The following is a 23,193-nucleotide window of genomic DNA, read 5'->3' as shown; positions in this document are numbered from 1 at the left end:
TATGTTATTGCTTTGAGATAGTACAGTGTGTGACTGGTTCAGACAGGAGAATCTATTTTGGATCTGGAATCCAATTAGTGACTAAATCAAGTAAGTCATACACTTTACATATATCCAAAGTTTTGCAAAGTCATTTAAATTGTAACATGCATACAGTTTGTTCACACAAAATACACACAAATCAGAAAATATGATATATGATAATATCTTTATTGAAGTATCTATTCATAATATTAAGTTATCCCCGTGGTTCAGCAATAGTAGAATTTATACTAAAATAGAGGATATATAATGACAAAGTAAGGTGAAGAGGAACAATGACTGATACGATTAGTTTCTTATCCATAAAAGTTTTTGTTGCAAGTTCTCATAATGTGTGAATGTTGGTGGTGGAAATAAGGTGATCTTCGGCATGGGCATATTGCTGACAGTTCAAAATAGTAAGTTTCTCATAATTCATGATCAAACGTTAGAGTTCAGAGTTATGTGAACAAAATTTATATTCAGTAGTGATATTTCAAAGTATTTTTATTTACTTTTGGTTTCTGATTAAACAAACACTTAGATTCAAATTTGCATTGAAAATGCAATCTGCATTAACATATTGATTTGTATATAAGTAAAAAAAGGAAAAGAAAAAGAACGAAAGATAAGCATCGTATTACATTTAACATTACATTACATTATATTACAGTGCCTCAAAAATACATGAGAAACTACAAAAAAATTCTGTTTACAATGCTTTTAAAGATGAGGTTTAAAATAATATCTGATAATCTATACCTCCAAAAGTGAGAATTATCGCTCAGGAAAATATCAGTGTGTGACTACTGGAGTCCAGAAAATCTACTTTGGCCCAGGGATTAAACTTCGTGTAGAGACAAGTAAGTGATAGACAGAAAATTATTAAGAGAAAATAATACACATAAAAATATATATACAAATGGTATAATGTATAACCACAATTAGCTAATATAGACAAAAAGGTCAAAAGTTAAAGCGAAAAATCTAAAGGCACACTACTATATATTACAGTAGTATGTAGTAGTAATGTAGTATGCATACATACTGTATTAGGAATAATTGTATGCAATATTTTTTAGTTATAATTGTATTTGTAAGTACAATAGTTGATATACAGATATTTAAGGAATATACAAAACTTGATATACTCAATATTTCCAAATGATATCCAGTATGAAAAGTGAAAAGTTATAAACCGATTTTTCATTACTATAATTTAGTGCTTACAAATTATTTATTATTACTCAAATCCTTTCAAACAGTTTAGAATACTCAGACATATTAACGCAGACCGGAGAATCTATTTCGTCTCTCGAATCCAATTAATAACTAAAGTAAGTGTTTTGCATGAAACTTTTCAAATAATTCTAAAATGTATGTAATTCCATTATCATATCATAACCACTAGCTATGTTATTATATTTTATATGTAAGATTGTACCAACTAACAAGACAACAATTATGTATAACAGTATATAATGGCAGGTTAAGGCAAAATTTCTAAAATGGAGCAATAATAACTAAAATTATAAATTTTTTATGCAATGAAGTTTTTGCTTCATGGCCACATGATGTGTGACTACTGGATATAAGATGGTCTTTGGCACGGGCATAGCTCTGACAGTTGAACCAAGTAAGTTAATGATAGTAAACATTTACAGTTCTGATCCATTTAAATTAAATTGATCAATTTCAGTGAAAATATCTCTCTAAACTCAATTTGGTAATGTTTTTTATGTAAAAAAGGCAAGCCAATCAATGCACAAATAACCTATTTTTTGTAAAAAACTAAACAAAAAGAAACACTGTTATTACCAATGTAATACAAACAACTAGATCATTCTAGTATATAAAAATTTTGGCAACACACTTCTTGTTCAGGGGTTGTACAGTGTGTGACTGACTCTGGAAATCGTAAAATATATTTTGCTTCTGGAACCAAATTAATTGTTGAAACAGGTAAGTCTTTGCCACATACTGTTTTAGAAAAGTAATTGTATTGTTTAAAGAAAATTGGACTATATTAAATATTCTATCTATCTATCTATCTATCTATCTATCTATCTATCTATCTATCTATCTATCTATCTATCTATCTATCTATCTATCTATCTATCTATCTATCTATCTATTTTGGTGGAAGGTGTTTTTTGTTCAATATTTTCACACTGTGTGACTACTGGTGGTGGATTTAAGATTTTCTTTGGTGAAGGTATCAATCTGGGAATTGAAACAAGTACGTGTTTATTATTACTTTTTACACTTAAATTGTAGTATTGAATTACATTATTTGATTACATTTATCCTAATTAGGTTACATTTAGCAATTAAATGGATCGAAAAACATTTATATCCTTGATTTTTATCAAAAACCTTGGGCAATAATTGGCTTAAAGTATTTACAGGTGTGAGGCAAGGTAATAAAAGTTTAATAGTCATAAAATGATGGAACATTCTATATTTATATATTGTAGAATAGCATATAGTGTAGCAGCAAGAGTATATTTTTTGTGCAGTTGTGTAACAGTGTGTGACTGATGGAGTGAAATTAATTTTTGGAAAAGGAACGTCTCTGATAGTAAATTCAGGTAGTATGGCTTAATCTTTTTATATATATATATGTTATAACCTAATATAAAATACTATACTATAGCCCCAAAAACTAAATCATAAATACTACAGCTTCAACTAAAATTCTACAACCTATATAATGTTTTATTAAATTGGGTATAACATATAAATGTACTATATTCATACTATATGATCACTAATACTATCGCCCAGTCTAAATACAACAAAACCCAAAATACCTAAAATACTACAACGTATATAATGTATTATTAAATTGTATATAATACCTAAAATATTACACAATTAAAATATAAAAAATGACTTTTGTACATGTACAAGGACTAATACACCCTGTCATAGTAATTGACTAGGCTGAAATCGATGTGTGTCATATTCTGACAAGATTATATTCGGTAAAGGCATCAAAGTTACTGTTAATCCAAGTAAGTTTAGGTTTTAATATTTTATTTATCAAACTTATTTAAAGTTGAAAGCGTATGTGTTTTCTTTCTTATGTGTTTACTGATGCTTTCACCAGTAAATTCAAATTGTACAGTTTCATTACATTTGATGTATTATTTATAACTTAATCCTACCTGATCTTGTTTATTTACAGTATTCACCTTAAAAGATACTAAATACATTGACATATATTATTACTGAAATCCTGTATTCTAATATAAAATATTAAACTTAAAAAAACCTTTTTTTGTTTATTAAATTAGGTAGAAAATGTAAATATATAAAATGTCTATTTAAAAAAATATAATAATAATTGAACTGGTTGAACTGTAATAGTAATTGTCTAGGCTGATATCAATGTGTGTCATATAACTCGATTATATTCGGTAAAGGTACCAAGGTTACTGTTCATCCAAGTAAGTTCAAGTTTTAATATCAAATTCAAAAAACATTTTTGTACAATAATGCTTATGTGTTTCTATACGTTTACATTTTTTTACTTAGAATCTGGCAGTTCATAATCTAAATATCTTGCTCACTGAAATTGATTCTAGGCATGGTAGAGAATTGGTTTGCAGTTGATAACGTCTTTGTTGCATGTTTGTTGGATATATTTAGTATAGTTTTCTATATATTTGGTGCATGACATGAAAAAACCCTAAGTATTATTAGCATCTTAGGTGTCAAATATGACATGTAAATGAATATACCCAGAAGTGTTTTTGGTGCAGAGTTCACTATAGTGTGAATGCTGCAGGACAAAAAATTTACTTTGGAAAAGGAACAGTACTGCACATAGAGTCAAGTAAGAATCACCTACTCTAAAATGCAATAATATAACCCATAATTCTACTGTATAATCTCACCTACAATATGAAATTAAATTAAAAACAACATCAACAAAAATAATTTGATACCTGTAAGGTTGGTGGATTTGATTACCAAATGTATCTTCTACATTCTACAGTCTAATTAAGATATGTTTAATTTGTTAAAATTTGGAGAATATTTGCAAAATACATAGAATTAGTAGATGCATTAAAAAGAGAGGAAATAGTTCTTGAATTTTGTGATTTTTTTTTAAACTCTGTACAGTAAATCTACTAGCCTTTTTGCTAGAGGGTTTACTAGTGTGTGAATGATGGGCGACAAAGGATTTTCTTTGGAAAAGGGACAGCACTGCACATAGAGTCAAGTAAGAAGTAATTATGAATTTATTAAAAACTTTAGTTAATTGCAAGTAGCCCAAATCCACAGATATTTAAAATGGTGCTTAATTTTATTGTTAAATTATCAAACTGAACATTTCGTAGTAATATCATTGATTAAAACAACATAAAATTCTAAAATTAAATCATGTGAATGGACAGAATGGATAGGAAAAAGGTCCTATGTGGGAACAACGTTTAATTTAGTAGCTAAAATATATACAATAATAAAAGGACATTGGTCTTAGATGTTATAGCATTTTTTTATAATAAAAGTTATAACATATAACACATGTCACTATTATATATTATAAAGTGTTGAATGACCACAGGAATGAATATATCCAGTAGTCTATTTGCTAGAGAGTTTGCCAGTGTGTGAATGATGCAGGACGTAAAATGATCTTTGGAAAAGGAACAGTACTACATATAGAGTCAAGTAAGAAGTAATTGTTAATTTATTTCTGAAACTGATTGCATTCTTTTGAAGGAAAACACTCTTTCTTGTTAATAGATATAAAAAAAAAATGAAACATGATGGGACAAGTGGATAGTTGAAAAAAGTTAGATAAAGGAATTTGTATTTAAAATTTACCCCAGCTTTTTGCTATGATAAAATGTATTAATGTCATTTTAACCACCATTGGTTCTGTTGACAAGGTCTTGATTTTGATGTTAAAAATTCCTATTACATTGTATATTTGCTGTAATTTATTTAAGATTACTCGGAAAAGTATTAATATTAGCAATTAACACTTACCATACACCATAAAAAATGGTATTTCATATAATATCAGGTGTCAAACACATCAATTGAAAGAATATACCTAGAATATCTAGATATCTAATAAAGAAGTCTTTTTTTGTGCTGGGATTCAGTAGTGTGTGACTGATGGGGGATTGCGAATTATCTTTGGAAAAGCAACAATACTACACATAGAACCAAGTAAGAAAAGTTTATTTGGACTGACAGATACATTTGTAATAGTAAATATAATATAATAGATATTATACACATGCACATTGCCATGTACATTTCTTGTTTTATACCAGTATGTTGAATGGGTTAAGGAATTGCAAATCAGTGTGTAATTGTGAACCATTTAAGCTGGGACTTATTGTTGGGGAGTTTTAGATGTGCAACTACCGGAGGTTCATTCAGAAAAATAATCTTTGCTACAGGTTTCAAGTTATTAATTGAATCACGTAAATTCTTATGTTAAGCATTTGTAAAATCCATTTATTCTTAAAACGTTTGTGGATGCTAGTGTCTTATGCTGTGATGAGAATTATAAGTTAATAGTAAATGCGAAATACAATTTTTAAAAATTGTATTGGGATAATTGAGATAGCTGTGAATATTTATATAAAATAATCTCTAATTTAAATGTACACACAGTATATAACAGAACATAAAAAAATTATATAACTTTAAACTTCCAAAATAGTTAATTATAGAATACTAGCTTGAACTTTGTCACTTATGATTAAGGCTTTAGTTCTAATGTAATTTCAGCCAACATTAGCATACAAAAGTGACTGAACTGACAATAAGCATATATTTTATTTGGCTACTAATATTACTATAAAAATGGTAAGGCTAAGTTGTCTTTATACTTAAAATTCTTCATAGAATACCTCATATGATATAAAGAACATAAATGAATGGCTATAGCCAGAAGTCTTTTTGCTTTGAGGTTCAGTAGTGTGTGAATGATGGGGGGCGAAAAATAATCTTTGGAAAAGGGACATTACTACACATAGAGTCAAGTAAGAAATTATTATCAGTTTTAATTGATAATGTTAAAAAAGCAATATTATTATTAGTAGTAATATAGTAGTAGTAATATAAGTATTTTGTTGAAAGTAAATATGTTTGTAAATTGCTGAATCTTTTAATATTCTTATGTGTGTATGTACTTAGAATTCAAGCATGGGGGATATTATATAAAAAAATTATAATTTGCCTCAATAATATTGCCATAGCAAGCAAATTCTAGCTAGCTTAATTTTTATTTTGCTGGGAAAAAAAAGCAAAAATCCATTGAGGTGTAAATGAATTAAGTTAGTATTCATAAAAGCATTTTTTGCTAAAGAGTTTGATAATGTGTGAATGCTGGAGGTGCTGCAGCGAAACTGTTCTTCGCTACTGGAATCAAGTTAGTAATTGAATCACGTAAGTGAATATTTAAAAAAGAACAATAAATCAATAAAGACAAAGTATAAAATACATTCCTGTTTAAATTGCTGAGGTAATGGTAGTTTAAGTATCTTCGGTTATTTGTATTGAATCCAACCCTACAAAATTGTAGTGTGGTGAAGTTAAGTTAGAAAATAACTTTATATGTTATTCGCTCACTAATGTTCATTGTGTGATAGGCTAAGCAGTTTTTGCTTTAAAGTCTCATAGTGTGTGACTACTGGAGGTTATGGCAAAATTATCTTTGGAAGGGCGACCAAACTGATAGTGCAGTCACGTAAGTCAAATTTGGCTTGAGTTTCATAAGTTTAATGTTGATTCTTTTTAAGGATGTCAAGAAGAATTTTCTCAATGTCCAAAAAATAATAATTTCTACTCAAAAAACTTATAAATAATATAAATAATCGAAAAATTATATATAAACACGTTATTGTAGCAGAACTTGTGTTGTGTAGGGTAGCTATAGGGAGATAAATATGTATACATTTAGAATTTATGTTAATAGCATTAATTATTATCAGGAAAAACAAAGTCTTTAATCTCCAAATGCATTTAAGCTTAGTTTTTGAGCTAAGTAGTCAAGTAGTTTGGACAAAGCATTAAGTTAAGATAACTACATACCATTAAAACTGGAATCTTTCAAACATAAATTTTAGTTGTTATTAGCATTTAGTTTTTAGTTTAGATGCCTGTATGTATTCCTATTAAAAAGCAAAATAAAAAGAGTGAATTAGTTTGACCAATATTTAAGTATGACATAGGAATATAGAATTATAGGAATTTCTTATAGAATAAGGCATAGAATAACCGAAAAGGAATGAATATATCTAGTAGTCTATTTGCTAAAAGGTTCACCAGTGTGTGAATGATGCAGGACGTAGAATCTTCTTTGAAAAAGGAACAATATTACACATTGAATCAAGTAAGAGATAATTATTAATTTATTTTTACAAACCTTATTTTATCATTCTAAGGTAAAAGACTTTTCCTTGTCGATAGATAAAAAATTTAATTTTAATAGACATAAAAAAATTTATTTGATGGGACAAGGTGATATTTGGAAAGAACACAGAATTAGTAACTAAATTATGTAAACAAAGTAGTATTTGAATTTTCTGACAATAATAAATTACATGTTCATGTATACCATGATAATTTTTATTAAACGAACTAGCTTGCATGGTCACTGGACTATTAAAGTAATTCACAAAATGTGATTAGCCAAGCCTAAATAAAATACATTTGTAAAGACTTATATTGGATCAAAAATCTCTCGAACAATAAAAGTAATTTTTTTAGTAGTTTTAAGCTACGAAATGTACTTGCCTTTACCTGTAAAATTGGATGACAATGTAACATGTAAAGAATAAATACAAAGATATACAGTATATACATATATATATAATTTGTATATAGTTTTCTTGTAATGTAATATACTATATGAAATCACTAAAATAATAGATAATGCTAAAGAACATAGCATTGTGTGACAGTCGGAAACAAGCTTGTATTTGGTCAGGGTGTCAAGCTGACTGTAAATGATAGTAAGTACTTAGAAATTTCAATTTAAATATGTTTTGCATGCCATGATTTTTACAAGGGTTATAATTATGGTTATAAATAAGATGTTTTTTTTGGTATGTTCAACTTTCTTAAATTTTCAATTTTAAAGTACTAGAACTACAAACAGTTTATGCTGTTGCTTTATATCTTTATACTAATAGTACATATCATGTTGGGTAGCTTGCATTTCTTAACAAAAAAGTAAACATGCTTGAAAGTGTAAGTGAACTTAATGTTAATGAGTTTTTAATAATGTGTGAATACTGGATATGGATTGGGGAAAATGTACTTTGCTACAGGAATCAGGTTAGCAATTGAATCAAGTAACTAGATTAACCATTTTTGAATTCTAGAAGAACAAATCAGACCAAAAGGACTGATTAACGTGTGGTTAATTTGTATGTTGAACTTTGAAGCTAAAGAGAAGGAAATTATTGTACAAGGCATTAGTACTGTGTGACACCAGGAAACACAAAAATCATATTTGGAAAAGGAATCAAATTGACAGTGACAGCTAGTGAGTACAAGTGTATTTCATTCATTATTTCAATAAGAAGACAATTATATATACATACATACAGATTTATGCTGCAGATTATTCTTAAGTTTAATTATTTGTATTGTAATAAAAAAAAAGATAATTTCTTCAAAGCAGGTCTATGTTAGTTCATCATAAATGTAAGGATTTTGCATACACATTGCATGTAATTAAAACTAAAAAGAGATGTATAAAGCATCTGTTACTAAGGATAGGGATGTGATATCTACCTGTTATAAAATATAACTTTAAAACTATAAATGAAATTTATATATATATATATATATATATATATATATATATATATATATATATATATATATATATATATATACATTTCATTTTATAGTTTTAAATATAAATGTAATGTTATAGTTTTAAATGTTATAGTTTTAAATATAAATGTAATGTTATGAAAATACAACAATTTTCTACAATCTTTAGGTGTAGTATTCTTGACAAGTGTAAACAAGAGCAAAGTACATTAAGCTTTAAGCTAATTTTTATGTTGAATTTTAATGCTAAAGATGTGGAAATTATTGTCTTGAGCATTAGTACTGTGTGACACAAGGCACCAGGAAAATCATATTTGGTACAGGAATCAAATTGACAGTGACAGCTAGTGAGTACAAGTGTATTTCATTCATTATTTAAATAATGTGAAAAATTATATATACATTCCTACAGATTTAAGCTGCAGATTATTTTTAAGTTTAATTATTTGTATTGTAATTCATAAAAGTATGAGTTTGATAATTTTTTTTAAAGGAGGTCTATGTTAGTTCATTATAAATTTAAGGATTTCGCATACATATTGCATGTAATTTAAACTAAAAAGAGATGTATAAAGCATACTTAATTCAATGGTGTAATTTGTTATTAAGGATAGGGATGTGATATCAACCTGTTATAAAATATCACTTTAAAACTATAAAATGTAATTTCTATATGTATATATAGAAATGTAATATTAAAAAAATACAACAAATTTCTGAAATCTTTAGGTGTAGTACTCTCTTGACAAGTGTAAACAAGAGCAAAGTACATTAAGCTCTAAGCTAATTTTTATGTTGAATTTTAATGATAAAGATGAGGAAATTATTGTCTAAGGCATTAGTACTGTGTGACACAAAGCACCACGAAAATCATATTTGGAACAGGAATCAAATTGACAGTGACAGCTAGTGAGTACAAATGTATTTCATTCATTATTTAAATAATGGAAAAAGTTATATATACATACCTACAAATTTAAGATGTAGATAATTCTTAAGTTTTATTATTTGTATTGTAATTTATAAAAGTATGAGTTTGTTAATTTCTTCAAAGGTCTATGTTAGTTCATTATAAATTTAAGGATTTTGTATACATTTGCATGTAATTAAAACTAAAAGATATGTATAAAGCATACTTAATTCAATGGTGTAATTTGTTATTAAGGATAGGGATGTGATATCAACCTGTTATAAAATATCACTTTAAAACTATAAAATGTAATTTCTATATGTATATATAGAAATGTAATATTAAAAAATACAACAAATTTCTGAAATCTTTAGGTGTAGTATTCTTGACAAGTGTAAACAAGAGCAAAGTACATTAAGCTTTAAGCTAATTTTTATGTTGAATTTTAATGATAAAGATGAGGAAATTATTGTCTAAGGCATTAGTACTGTGTGACACAAAGCACCACGAAAATCATATTTGGAACAGGAATCAAATTGACAGTGACAGCTAGTGAGTACAAATGTATTTCATTCATTATTTAAATAATGGAAAAAGTTATATATACATACCTACAAATTTAAGATGTAGATAATTCTTAAGTTTTATTATTTGTATTGTAATTTATAAAAGTATGAGTTTGTTAATTTCTTCAAAGGTCTATGTTAGTTCATTATAAATTTAAGGATTTTGTATACATTTGCATGCAATTAAAACTAAAAAGATATGTATAAAGCATACTTAATTCGATGGTGTAATCTGTTATTAAGGATAGGGATGTGATATCAACCTGTTATGAAATATCACTTTAAAACTAAAAAAAAAGGAATTTATATATAGTAATGTAATATTATAAAAATACAACACATTTCTGAAACATTTCTGTAGTAGTCTTGACAAGTGTAAACAAGAGCAAAGTACATTAAGCTTTAAGCTAATTTTTATGTTGAATTTTAATGCTAAAGATGTGGAATTATTGTCTAAGGCATTAGTACTGTGTGACGCAAGGGAACACGAAAATCCTATTTGGAACAGGAATCAAATTGACAGTGACAACTAGTGAGTACAACTGTCATTTCTTAATTAAAAAAAAGGTAGGTTATTTACAATACAAGATATTTTTTTAACTAATCTAATATAGAGATCAAATTGATCAGGATTCACAATTAAGGATTAATAAAATGTTCATCCTAAATATTGGTTTGAACCCAAAATATATAGTCCTCATAGATGAAAATCACATCATTATAATGATAAATTAACATAGTTTACTTGAGGTAGTACTTAAGCTAGTGCTAGTGATTGACATAATCCTAAATTGAACAATAGACTAAAGTTCAATATATTTCTACTGTCAATTGTATGATACGAGACATCATTTAAAATCATTATGTTTTATGAGAAGCTATTATTATTATTTGTATTATTATTATTATACAATATGTCTTTATAATGAAAATGTACAGCTAAAGCTTAAACATTTCTGTCACACATACCTATGTAAGTTTTTGATATGAGAATAATAGCAGTGTGAATGATGGATTTCGAATAATATTTGGCAAGGGCACTTTACTCACAGTTCATGCAAGTAAGTAACACTTTAATGAATTTAGAAATGAATATACAGTAATTTTGGCAAAAATAATGCATATAAATGAGAATAAACTTGCATAATTTCATAAATTGTTGTTTCTGTACATGTTAGTTTCAAGATCACATAAATAGAAGTTAATAGTATACAGAAATATTGTTATGTTGTATTTACTTTGAATTCAAGTTATATCAGTATAACTGATTAAATGCTCTTGCTTTATCAACAAATTATATATGTCATTTGTCTGGTCAACATATTAAATGATAGGATTTTAGATTACTGTTATGAAATTATCAAAGTAGTTCAAAGTGTGTGCGAATTATGCTGACTTGCTTATTGTTAGGAGTTTGATTATGTGTGACTGCTGGAGGTGGACTGAGTAAATTAATCTTTGCTACAGGAATCAAATTATCAATCGAATCTCGTAAGTGCAATTGTCATTTGAATTCTTCAACTTTACAAAATCTAGTTAACCGCAAGGAAAAGTTTGTAAAGATGTTTATTATCTCGATTCTAAACAAAAATAACAATATTATAAGATACAAAGTTTACTTAAGTAGAGTAAGAGAGATACATGTTTCAGCACTTTATATGATTAAATAATTTTAACCACGTGTATTACATTCAAATTACACAAACTGCTATTACTTTCAATAATTTCAGTCAAGTGGCTTTTATTGTCATTTCAACTATATACAGTACAGTACACAGTAAAATGAAACATTTGGAAAGTGCTGTTAGCAAATGACAAGTACAAGTACAATGAAAGATTTGGTTGATGAACGTAACATTGTGTGACAGCGGGAACCAAGCTTATACTTGGTCAAGGCATCAAACTAACTGTTAATTGTAGTAAGTATTTATCATACTTAGAATATTCTTTGAATTGCAGTAGTGTGGTCCTGTAAAGCATAATTTTATTGCAATTTTTTATGTAATATGTTTTAATGTTAAATGACATTTAAGCCAAACAGAAGAAGTTATACATGCTTAAAGTATTTCCATAAAGGAAAACATGTTTTAAAAATATATTTTGCTTTCTGAAGTTACAATTGTATAAAGTTATATTAAACAGATAGTAAACAGATGAACCTGGTGTTCTAGCTTATTGTAGGCTAGTTTGATAATGTGTGACTGGTAGTGGTGGAGTGGGCAAACTTTATTTTGCTACTGGAATCAAGTTGATAATTGAATCAAGTAAGTGTATAAACAATTGAAGAATTTTAGAAGCTAAGATCAAGGAAATAACTGCTAAATCTACTAGCATAGATTATACATTTAATGCAGTTTTTACAGTTAAATAGTAAATATATATATAGAAAGAAAATAATATATATATACAATTTAGCTAGTACAAATATATATTTTTTAAGGTTTAGTTTTATCCATTTAGATCTACCTTCATTTTTGCATTGCAATCTCACAATGTGTGACTACTGGAGGATTTGTGAAAATGATCTTTGGGAAGGCAACAAAACTAATAGTGCAGTCACGTAAGTTTTCTTGCCTTGATTGAATTCCAGATTATAGATGCACAAGTTGACTAAAATAATTATCTTTGAAAGTCTGTAGCATTTATCATTAAAATGGAAGTTGTTTATAAACATTGTATATATATGTCACTAATTATTTACTATTTATTCGATATTAGCACAGTACAGAATAAAAAAAAAAAGCTTAAAGTATAAATATATAAGGAGGTAACGACTGAGAAAACATTGTATGATTCTTAAACATCAAGAGTTAAAAATAATTTTTTAATGATTGCATATTGTATTTAGGTGTGTATGAACAATCAGACAATTTTATGTCAAGAAGATTGCGTATTTATTAAGCTACATTGCAACCATAACCTTAGGTATAGTAGATTTGCTCAGTTCAAACAAATATCCAGTCTGTAGTTAATGTGTATGATGAATGAATGAGGAAATTATTGTATCAGGCAGTAACATTGTGTGACTTCGGGAAACCAGAAAATCATATTTGGAACCGGGACCAAATTGACAGTGACAGCTAGTGAGTAAATATGAATTCAATCATGGTACTCGTGTAAAGACAGGAACATTGTTCAACAATTTTTACAGTAAAAAATTTGAATGATTAGACATTTATTGGTTGATAGATTTAAAAGTTGATAGATAATGCCTAATAAAAGATAATGTCAATGAGCATAGCATGGTGTGACACCAGGATATAAGCTAATTTTCAGTCAAGACATCAAGCTTCTTGTTAATTATAGTAAGTACTTATTTGTTATCATGATAATTACATAATATTACATACAGTTTTTCGAGTTTGGTTAGAATGAGAAAATCTGTCAGGTTATTTGAACTTTTTTATTTTATTTATTTTATTATTATTTTTTTTTACATCTACTGTAGTCTATATACATTAATTTAAGCCTTAATTAATGTTAAGAAATGCATAATTCTATCATGTACCTAAAATTAAAAAATATATACATTTTTGAACATTTATTAAAACATTATATCTGTAAAAAAAACTATAGAAGTACAGTAGTTTTGAAATGCTTTGTTGAATAGACTAAATTTGTAGCCGTTATTGTGCAAGGCAATATTATGGTGTGATGTATGGAAACACAAAAATTATATTTGGAATGGGGATCAAATTGACTGTTACAGCTAGCAAGTACTTAGTAATTTGTCTTTGATATTAGTATACAAACTTATGTTGAAATTTACATATTGTGTAATGTATATGCTATATTAAATGACTTACCTTTATTAAAGGCCTGACGATGGATTTTGGTGAAACTTTAAGTTTAAGATAACTTCCTTCAATCTGCAGTATAAAAATGATATAGCATGCAAATTTGTGACAATACAATCTACATTGCATCATAATTAGATCTGCAAATGGACTATTTCCAATATGTAGCTAATGACAGATATATATGTGGGGAAATACATATCCAGAATTCAAAAACTTTACCCTTACATTCACAATTACATGTACAAAAAAATTCACATGTTAAATGTAAAACATTAGAAACAGTACATCAAAGGATCATGCGTTCTTAATATAAAAATGTATTGATTAGTGTTTATCTAGAATCTTGCAATTTGTATGTTGAACTGTATCAGAAATTATTGTCTAAGGAAGTATCAATGTGTGACTAATCAAAACAAGAAAATCACATTTGGGCCTGGAGTCAAATTGACTGTAGAAGCTAGTAAGTTTTTTTGGGATATTACTGTGTGAACATAAAGTTATATATTTATTTACTATTTACATAATTCACATATCATTAACTGTATTTAGATATTATGTGACACACTGTTAGTTAGCAAAAATGTCCAATTTAACATAATCCTGAAATATTATATATATATTCTTTTTTAATTTGAAAGTAGTGTGAACATAAAATTATATACATATTTAAAAATATATGTATTAATTAGAAAAAAATGATGAATTGATAATGTTAATGATAAATATCTTAAATATAACTACAAAATATGAACTCTCTGAAATGATAGATATGTAATGAAAATTTAGCAATGAACATATCATGGTGTGACATTCGGAAACAAGTTTATATTGGGTCAGGGCATCAAGCTTACTGTTAATCATAGTAAGTACTTATTTATCTCAATGGTAATATACATTATGTGGGATATTTCACCAAGTTAGACATAATAAAAAATACAACTTGTGCTATTACAGCATTTTTTGCTATAGCTGTAATTTTGATAGCCAGTGAGAATTTTAACATTTGAAAACCTATTTAAAAAAATTATATAAAGACATCTTTTAGTAATATTTTTGAATACTGCTTGATTTCGTAATTGCCATTGTGAATGTTTGTTACCTTGGAATTTAAGTGATATTGTTAAAACATATCTCTTTTTGTTTTGTAACATCATTTTAGCCTCGATAAGGCAGTTTAGATAAAGTATATAAAGTTAAAGTAGTAATTATAATTTATTCACAATATTATTAGTATTGGTGTTTAAACCTAATAGTGTACAAGCATGTTCATTTACTCATAACTCACGAACTTCACAAACAATAAGCTTAAGGTATACATATTAATAGATAGTCTGCTTAACAGCTTAGATTTTGTAAAATAGAAAGAAAATGATCTTACATTCCTAAAGTACTTTTTGATGGGTAGTTTGATGATGTGTGAATACTGGAGGTGCAGTAGGAAAACTATTATTTGCTTCAGGAATCGAGCTTATAATTAAATCACGTAAGTGCATTAATGATTTACTGCAATGTTATTGCATTAACAATAGTATTTATTACGTTTTCATTCTGTTGTATGGAGTTGAAGTAGCTCAAAATTCTGATATGTTTTCATTAATTATTTCACATTGATTATGTATGACAAAAAGGATAATGTAGCAAAGTTATAGAAGTATAATATTAGCTTAAAATAACAACATTCAGTAATATTTATATCTGTGTAGCTAAGCAGTTTTTGGTTTGTGGTCTCATAATGTGTGACTGAAGGATATAACAAAGTAATCTTTGGAAAGGCAACGAAAATGATTGTGCTGTCACGTAAGTTTATTGTCTTTGAATAAATTTAGGCATTATAGTATATTTACATATTGCCTACAATTGTTCACTAATTGAGGTGGCATTAAATGAATATACGATAAAAATATACCAAATTATGCTACTGCCAATACTAAATAGCTCACTTATTTAACCAAGAAGCTATACATTATATTTTTTTTGCATTATTTGAGCATAAGCTTTTATATTTATGTAAAGTACTGAAAAGTAAAAGGAAGGATGAGAAATGAGAAAAAGATTTTCATGAGTTTTTAAGATCAAACAAAGTTTTTTGGTCATTTTTGCTAAAAAACTATGTACCTGGATGCGTGTGAACAGTTAATGACATAAAATTTCTACACAAATTACATAAACATGACTACATTAAGCAAATATGTATTGATTATCTTAAAATGTAGTATGTAATCTATAGTAGCAGTAATGTATAGTATTTTTTACAAAGTATATGACTAAGTAAAAAGTGGAAAAAGCAAATTTGTATGTTGAAATTATGTGGAAATTATTGTTTAAGGCAGTAGTAATGTGTGACATATGGAAGCCAGAAAATCATATTTGGGAGTGGATGCAAATTGACAGTGACAGCTAGTGAGTACTTTATTTTCTTTCAATGTTAAAATTAACAGCAAGAAAAAAAAAAGGCATATCTTTTACAAACAAACTGGTTTATTTCAATAAAGAATGTAGGTTCATATATATATATATATATATATATATATATATATATATATATATATATATATATATATATATATATATATATATACCTACCAAACTTAAGCTGGTTATAAGCTTTCACAATAAGATGTTAATGAACTATTTTCTTAATTAAAAAGATGTAAAATCTTAAAATGTAAAATCTGTGATAAACCTAGCACCTATGCATGGTATAAACCTAGCACCTATGTATGCACAATATAACCCATATTTTAGAATTTGAACTCTTGAACTTTTTGCTGAGGTGTTTGGTAGTGTGTGAATAATGCAAATAACAAGATCATCTTTGGAATTGGAGCAACATTGATTGTTCAGTCCAGTAAGTGTCTCATTAGCATTTTCATAACCACTTTTACCTAAAAATATGGTAATTGTATTAGCCTACAATACCGTTTTTTTAACATTTAAAAAATGCTAAGGTAAAAACAATAACTAAATTGTTGAAGAAAAAAAATACATGCTGTCATTAAGTATAAGTTTATAAAATATGACATTTTAACCTGTAGATGTTTTACATGTCTTGAACATTAGTCTTAATTTAGTTAGCATTATAATGACAAAACTCTCATTACACTGTAATCAGACTCGTAGACATTGAAATGTCAAATCTAACCAAAATTCGTAGCCAAGAACTTTAAATAACCTTGCATTTATAGATACTAAATGGATTAAGATTTCAAGAATAATGCTAAAAAAACATATCTACAAGAAAATAATATAAATGAATAATGAAGGCCAAATACTTTTTTTTCGTTATACTGTAAGTTTTTGAGATGAACCTATTGGTAGTGTGACTGATGGCTATAAAATGATACTTGGCAAAGGAACCTGGCTCACAGTTCAGTTAAGTAAGTAAAATGACAAAAAATTTGATTATTAATAAAACATTTATATGACACCTGTAACAAACATTTACATAGCTAGGTTTAATCAGTTTTACCAGCAGTCTAAACAATATTAAACTATGCAAAATAACCTGATTAATGAAAACAACAAATACAAAACCAAGTTATGAATGTAATTAAGATTTATTAAATTAAAATTTATAAAATATAATTTATAAATAACAAATTATTACATTTCTTGCTTATGATGGATTAGTTTACAAGAGTGTTAATGTTGTATGGTGTCATGCTGTGTGAATGAGGGCTTTGGTAAAATCACTTTTGCCTCAGGGATAAAACTAACTATCCACACAAGTAAGTACTTTCTATAGACTACTGATATGGGAAATATTATACTATCAATATTCAGCAATATTTTATATTCTATATTTTAATAAATGATGTTGGTTTTTTTAAGCGAAACTTGCAAAACTTGCAAAATGTAGTTGGCAAAACAATTTTCTTAATTATGAAGTACAAGTAATTGAACTTGATTTTGATTTTCTTTGCACATTAAGGATAGTCAAATCACTGGAACATTAATGTTGTGTAGTTTCATACTGTGTGAATGATGGCTACAACAAAATCATATTCGCAGCAGGGACCAAAATAACAATCCATACAAGTAAGTTTGTCAGTTTCCATATATTTAAGGAATAATCCAGGTTTTGATTATTTCAAATATTTCTAGATACTTCTGGAAGCTGGAAAGTAATATTTGAATGAATGAATGAATGAATGAATAATTGAATGAATGAATGAATGAATGAGTTTATTTATACTTAATCAGAAGCAATGCACAGAGAACATTAGTCTAATAAAGAAGATATGTCATGTGCCAGGTTATAGCAAAAAAAATGCTAATTTCCACCTGCAGTCCCTAGAGAGATGTTACCCTAAATATCCATAGAGAGATATTTGGAACAAGTATAACTTGATAACAAGTATAACTTGATAACTTGATAACTATATTACCTAAGTTTGTTGTTTAACTTATTGCAATATTTTTTTAGCATTTCTTTCTTTTATATTTTTAAAGTAGCATTTAGAGTTTTTATGATACATAACATTGACTAATAATGAAACAGATGACAACACAACAAAGAGGCAATTTTGTGTATTTTATATTATAATAAATATATTATAATAAATACATGTAAAATGAATGTTCATTGGGTGAATTGAAAAGGGTTTAGTTGTGAATTCACACCACATGTAGCTGTAATTGTATTATAATGTGACCTCAGACACACACATGTTAAAATACTAATGCTGTACAAAAACGAAATATAAACACGGATAATATTATTTCCATATAAAACAAAGTATTTAAAAGTATATAACTATAAACTTTAGTATTAGACATTAGATTATGAACATGCAAAAAAGCTTGATTACCTCAAATTTAAACACGAATTAAATGCAAAAAACGATTATTTTGACAAAATGAGAGAGAAAATGAATGTTAACAAAAAGATGAGAGAAATACATGAATATGTTTTACATTAAAAAATGTAAATGAAAAGGGCAAACATTTCTTTGAAGGTTTCCGTCCTTCGTTTTCATATTGTGTGAATGACTACAATAAGATAATATTTGGTTTGGGTGTAAAAATGACAGTTGAGAAAAGTAAGTTGAAAACTTTACTACACATACAAAGGTGGACTAATCGTCCATCTTTTAGCTAGCACTCACATTTTTTTATTTGCTTGAAATAATTGATTAGGCTAAAAATTGTTTTAGCTAACATAATGTGATAAGTCGAGCTAGTCAGTTGAGCTAGTCAAGTATGTGAATACAGAATGGGTACATAAGCATTGTGTTCCTTCCAAAATATTTTCATCTGGTTGGCTGATGTATTTTCTACTTTTCCAAAGAATCTGGAAACTATGGCATATTATTAAAAGTTTCAACAATATACAACATGGCTGACTGGTTTGTAATAAAACCTTAATCTGTGTGAATTTAAACCTAAGTATAAAATTTGGCCATTGTTTTTTAATTTTTTTTATTTCAAGTAGTTTCAGTTATCAAATGCGAGTTTTGATGTCGTAAACAAAAAAAATTTGGCATTAGGTCATTCAAAACTCAAGAGTTTAAGAGGTTTTAAAAATGTATACAGTATTATACTACACAAAGTTATACTTCAAGAGTTAATGACTAATTTTATAATATATTATTTTAGAGTAAGAAATCCTAAAATTAAATTTTAGATATCCAAAAATTTGTATTGCTTGGTTGAAATACTCAGAAAAAACACAACTTAACATGATAAACAGAGCTCATGTTTTAGTTATGAGAAAGATATCTGTGTGAACTGAGGTTAGTACAATTATCAATGTCTCCTCCAATGGTGAATACATCTGTTTGTGTTAAGGTTTTAGCAAAATATAAATAAAATCATTCGTACATATTCTGTGCAATTTAACTTGTGAATTTGTTGCTGTTAATTATAAAATTTCCAGTATATTTGATTGTAGCTAAGCTACACCTTCATAGTCCAGAAAACTGATATCAGCACAGAATTTGATTTACAATTGTTCGTTTTAATTTGGAAACCCGAGTCTGCACGTTTAATTTCTGACAGCTTTGGTGACAATAATAGTGAAAAATTAAGAATACATAGACTGGTATAAAGTAGAGGCTGGGGCTCATTTTTCTTTATCTCAAGCTACAGGAATATACAGCCTGTATAGATTCCATATGCATGGATCCCTAGTGGTCTAGTGGTTAGGATGCGGCGCGCTCACCGCCGTGGCCCGGGTTCGATCCCCGGTCAGGGAACCAACCCCAGCCATTAGGGTTGCACAAGCCTTAGTGCCGGTCCCAAGCCCGGATAAATGGGGAGGGTTGCATTAGAAAGGGCATCCAGCGTAAAAACATGTGGATAGTCCGCTGTGGCGACCCCTAATGGGAGAAGCCGAATAAAAGTTTTATAGATTCCATATGCATTGTTTTTTTTATGTTTGAACTATTAAAATTTTCCTTGTACATTAGTCTATTAATGATTATAATCAGCAAATTATAACCTTTATACGTTCTTAACCAAACTTTGTCTTTTTGAATAGTTGGAAAGCATGCTGATGGCTCCTAAGATTTATTCCTTTTTAATAATGTTATGTTCTATGTGCTTTGTGTGTGTGTTTACAGAAGAAAAAAAGGAACCTGAGTTTTACAAGGTTGGCACTGATGGTGAAGAATCCTGCCTGGCCACTCGCTTTACAGTTCAAAATGTGACTGACAATTTTTGGCCACTTAAAGACCAAAACCAAGCAGGAGCAGTTCGTTTCTCAGGCGAGGAATATTACAGCAGGTTGATATTGGACACCGATAACTGCAGTGAACCTGGTAAGGATTTACCATGTGGACATATAATGCAAATAATGTCATATTATATACTTCATATTTTTTATTCTTTTTTTTTATTTCACATAGACGTTGCATGCAGCACAGCCAAGACTGAAAGTGGAGGTGGTTTCCTTTCAGGTAAATGAAATGTTGCTTTGATTAGTCCATTTTTCATATTCACATATATCGAATTAATCAGTAAATTGTAAATGATGACAAATGCAAATGATGATTACTTATTTCCTTATTTATTTGTAGATGCCAAGACAAACTTTTTGGCATTCGGCATCTTCTGGTTGCGGGTTCTCTTTTTGAAGACCGTTGCGTTCAACATCTTGATGACGCTGAAATTCTGGATGGCCTAGACTGGATGCCTTTTGGGAATTTGGTAAGCATTGTCGATTTATCAGAATATGTTTGTCTGGTTTATACATAAATTAACATTCTTTTATTTTATTTTCACAAAGGAAATAAGTATCTATTTGAAAGCTAATGGTAACTGGTTAGCATTTATGTAGAGTTTTTGGATTCGGATTTTCAGTGTCTAGACCACCACCATAGAACTCAAACACTTTAATAGTTAAATTCATAAATATGTCCCTAACCATAACAATGTATATTATTAAAATGGTTCTATATGAGGAGAAAAAAATATTTGATGGATTTTTGGCCATTACTACTCATAGGTGAATTACACTATATGGACGAAAGTTTGTGCACAATTGACCATAAGACTGATGATTTTTGAACATCCCATTCCACCTTTCGTCCCCATTAGCTGATATAATAACCTTCAATCTTCTGGGAAGATGTTCCACCAGATTTTGTAGAGGGCTTGAGGAGATTTGTGTTCATTCAGTTAAAAAGGTGTTAGTAAAATCAGGTATTGATGTAGAATGCAGAGTGTTTAGGCCTGGGGTGCAGTCAGCATTTCAGTTCATCCCAAAGGTGTTCAATAGGGTTGATGTCAGGGCTCTATAGCAGGATCTTTTATTCCAACCCATGTAAAGCATATATTCATGGAGTTGGCTTTGTGTACTGGGGCACTGCCATGCTAAAATAGTTTCAAAATCTCCTGCTACTGCATCTAATGACATCCAATACAATTGTGCGCCTTGAACTTTGTGCTAACAATTTGGAGAAGAACCACATATGGCTGGAAAAGTCACTTTTGTCCATATAGTGTATATTCATTATGCATGATTAACCCAACTCTGTATTTAAGTATTTTTTCTGAGGTCTTTGTATTAATGCCAATCAAGTGGCAATCAAATGTTTGGAAAAATATTAAAATCTTATTTTTTTTATTTATTTTTTTTTTTTAAAGGTGATACAATCCCTAATTGGAAAGACACGGATTGGATTTTTGTGCTGTCTACGTGAAGAAAGTGGAATGTTCTTTGTATGAAATGGCAACACGGTTGTCGAAATGCAATGTAATGCAGTTCTTGTTTGCTCATTTATGAGCTCTTACCTTTTACTATGCTAAAATGCTTACTAATCAATTCAATCCATATATACAACATGCTTTTTTTTTATTTTAAATATGCATGCTTTTAACAATAAACTTCTGTCACAATGTATACTCACATCTAGACATTCGAGTGCTTGTTAAGTCTGAGTTAAGACATTCAGTTACCAGCACATTTTTTTCCTGTGTATAATTATTATTATTATTTTAACTAAATCCTGTATTTTCATTTACATATCATCTTTCATTTGTATTTCCATATCCACTGCGGAATATATGTATGATTTGAGGTTGATGCTAAGATGTATGCACCTACAAATATTGTATAATGTTTATATATGGCTTTATTTGTATAGATTACCATTCATTTATATTAAGAATCTGTGTTTTTGCACATTTAAATAAATCATAAATGCATGAAATAAGTCACAAGATCTCATCTTTTTTTGTTCAAGTTTGTTTCTATCTTTATGTATGAACATCAATCAAAAAATCAAAGGTATCAGGACACTTGACTATTCCAGCCATATGTGGTTCTTTTCCCAAACTGTTATATAGATTGTCTTTAGATGCTGTAGCATTAATTTCCCTATTTATTTCTCTATATTCGAACTAGGAGACCTAAATCTGTTCCAGCATAACAATGCCCCTGCACACAAAACCAGCTTCATGATCATATAGTTTCCATAGGTAAGACTGGAAGATTTTGATTGGCCGGCTACAGAGCCTCTACTGGACTCCTTTGGGATAAATTGGAACGCTGACTGCCCCCAGGCTCCTCATTTTACCTATTTAAGAACCTGACTTTACTAAAGCCCTTGTAAATGAATGCACACAAATCTCC

The 23,193-nt window shown here is 28.3% G+C and overlaps 1 gene segment (V, D, J or C); it reads left to right on the top strand.

The window, feature by feature from the left end:
- The first annotated feature begins 1,602 nt into the window (after window positions 1–1,602).
- Window positions 1,603–22,774, top strand: LOC124387850. The segment is given in 5 exon segments: window positions 1,603–1,657; window positions 20,681–20,878; window positions 20,966–21,016; window positions 21,137–21,266; window positions 22,206–22,774. Coding segments are annotated over 4 exon segments (396 nt in total).
- Window positions 22,775–23,193: the final 419 nt, after the last annotated feature.

The sequence above is a fragment of the Silurus meridionalis genome, chromosome 6, assembly GCF_014805685.1.
Source record: "Silurus meridionalis isolate SWU-2019-XX chromosome 6, ASM1480568v1, whole genome shotgun sequence".
NCBI lineage: Eukaryota > Metazoa > Chordata > Actinopteri > Siluriformes > Siluridae > Silurus > Silurus meridionalis.
This window is presented reverse-complemented; position numbering and strand designations above follow the sequence as displayed.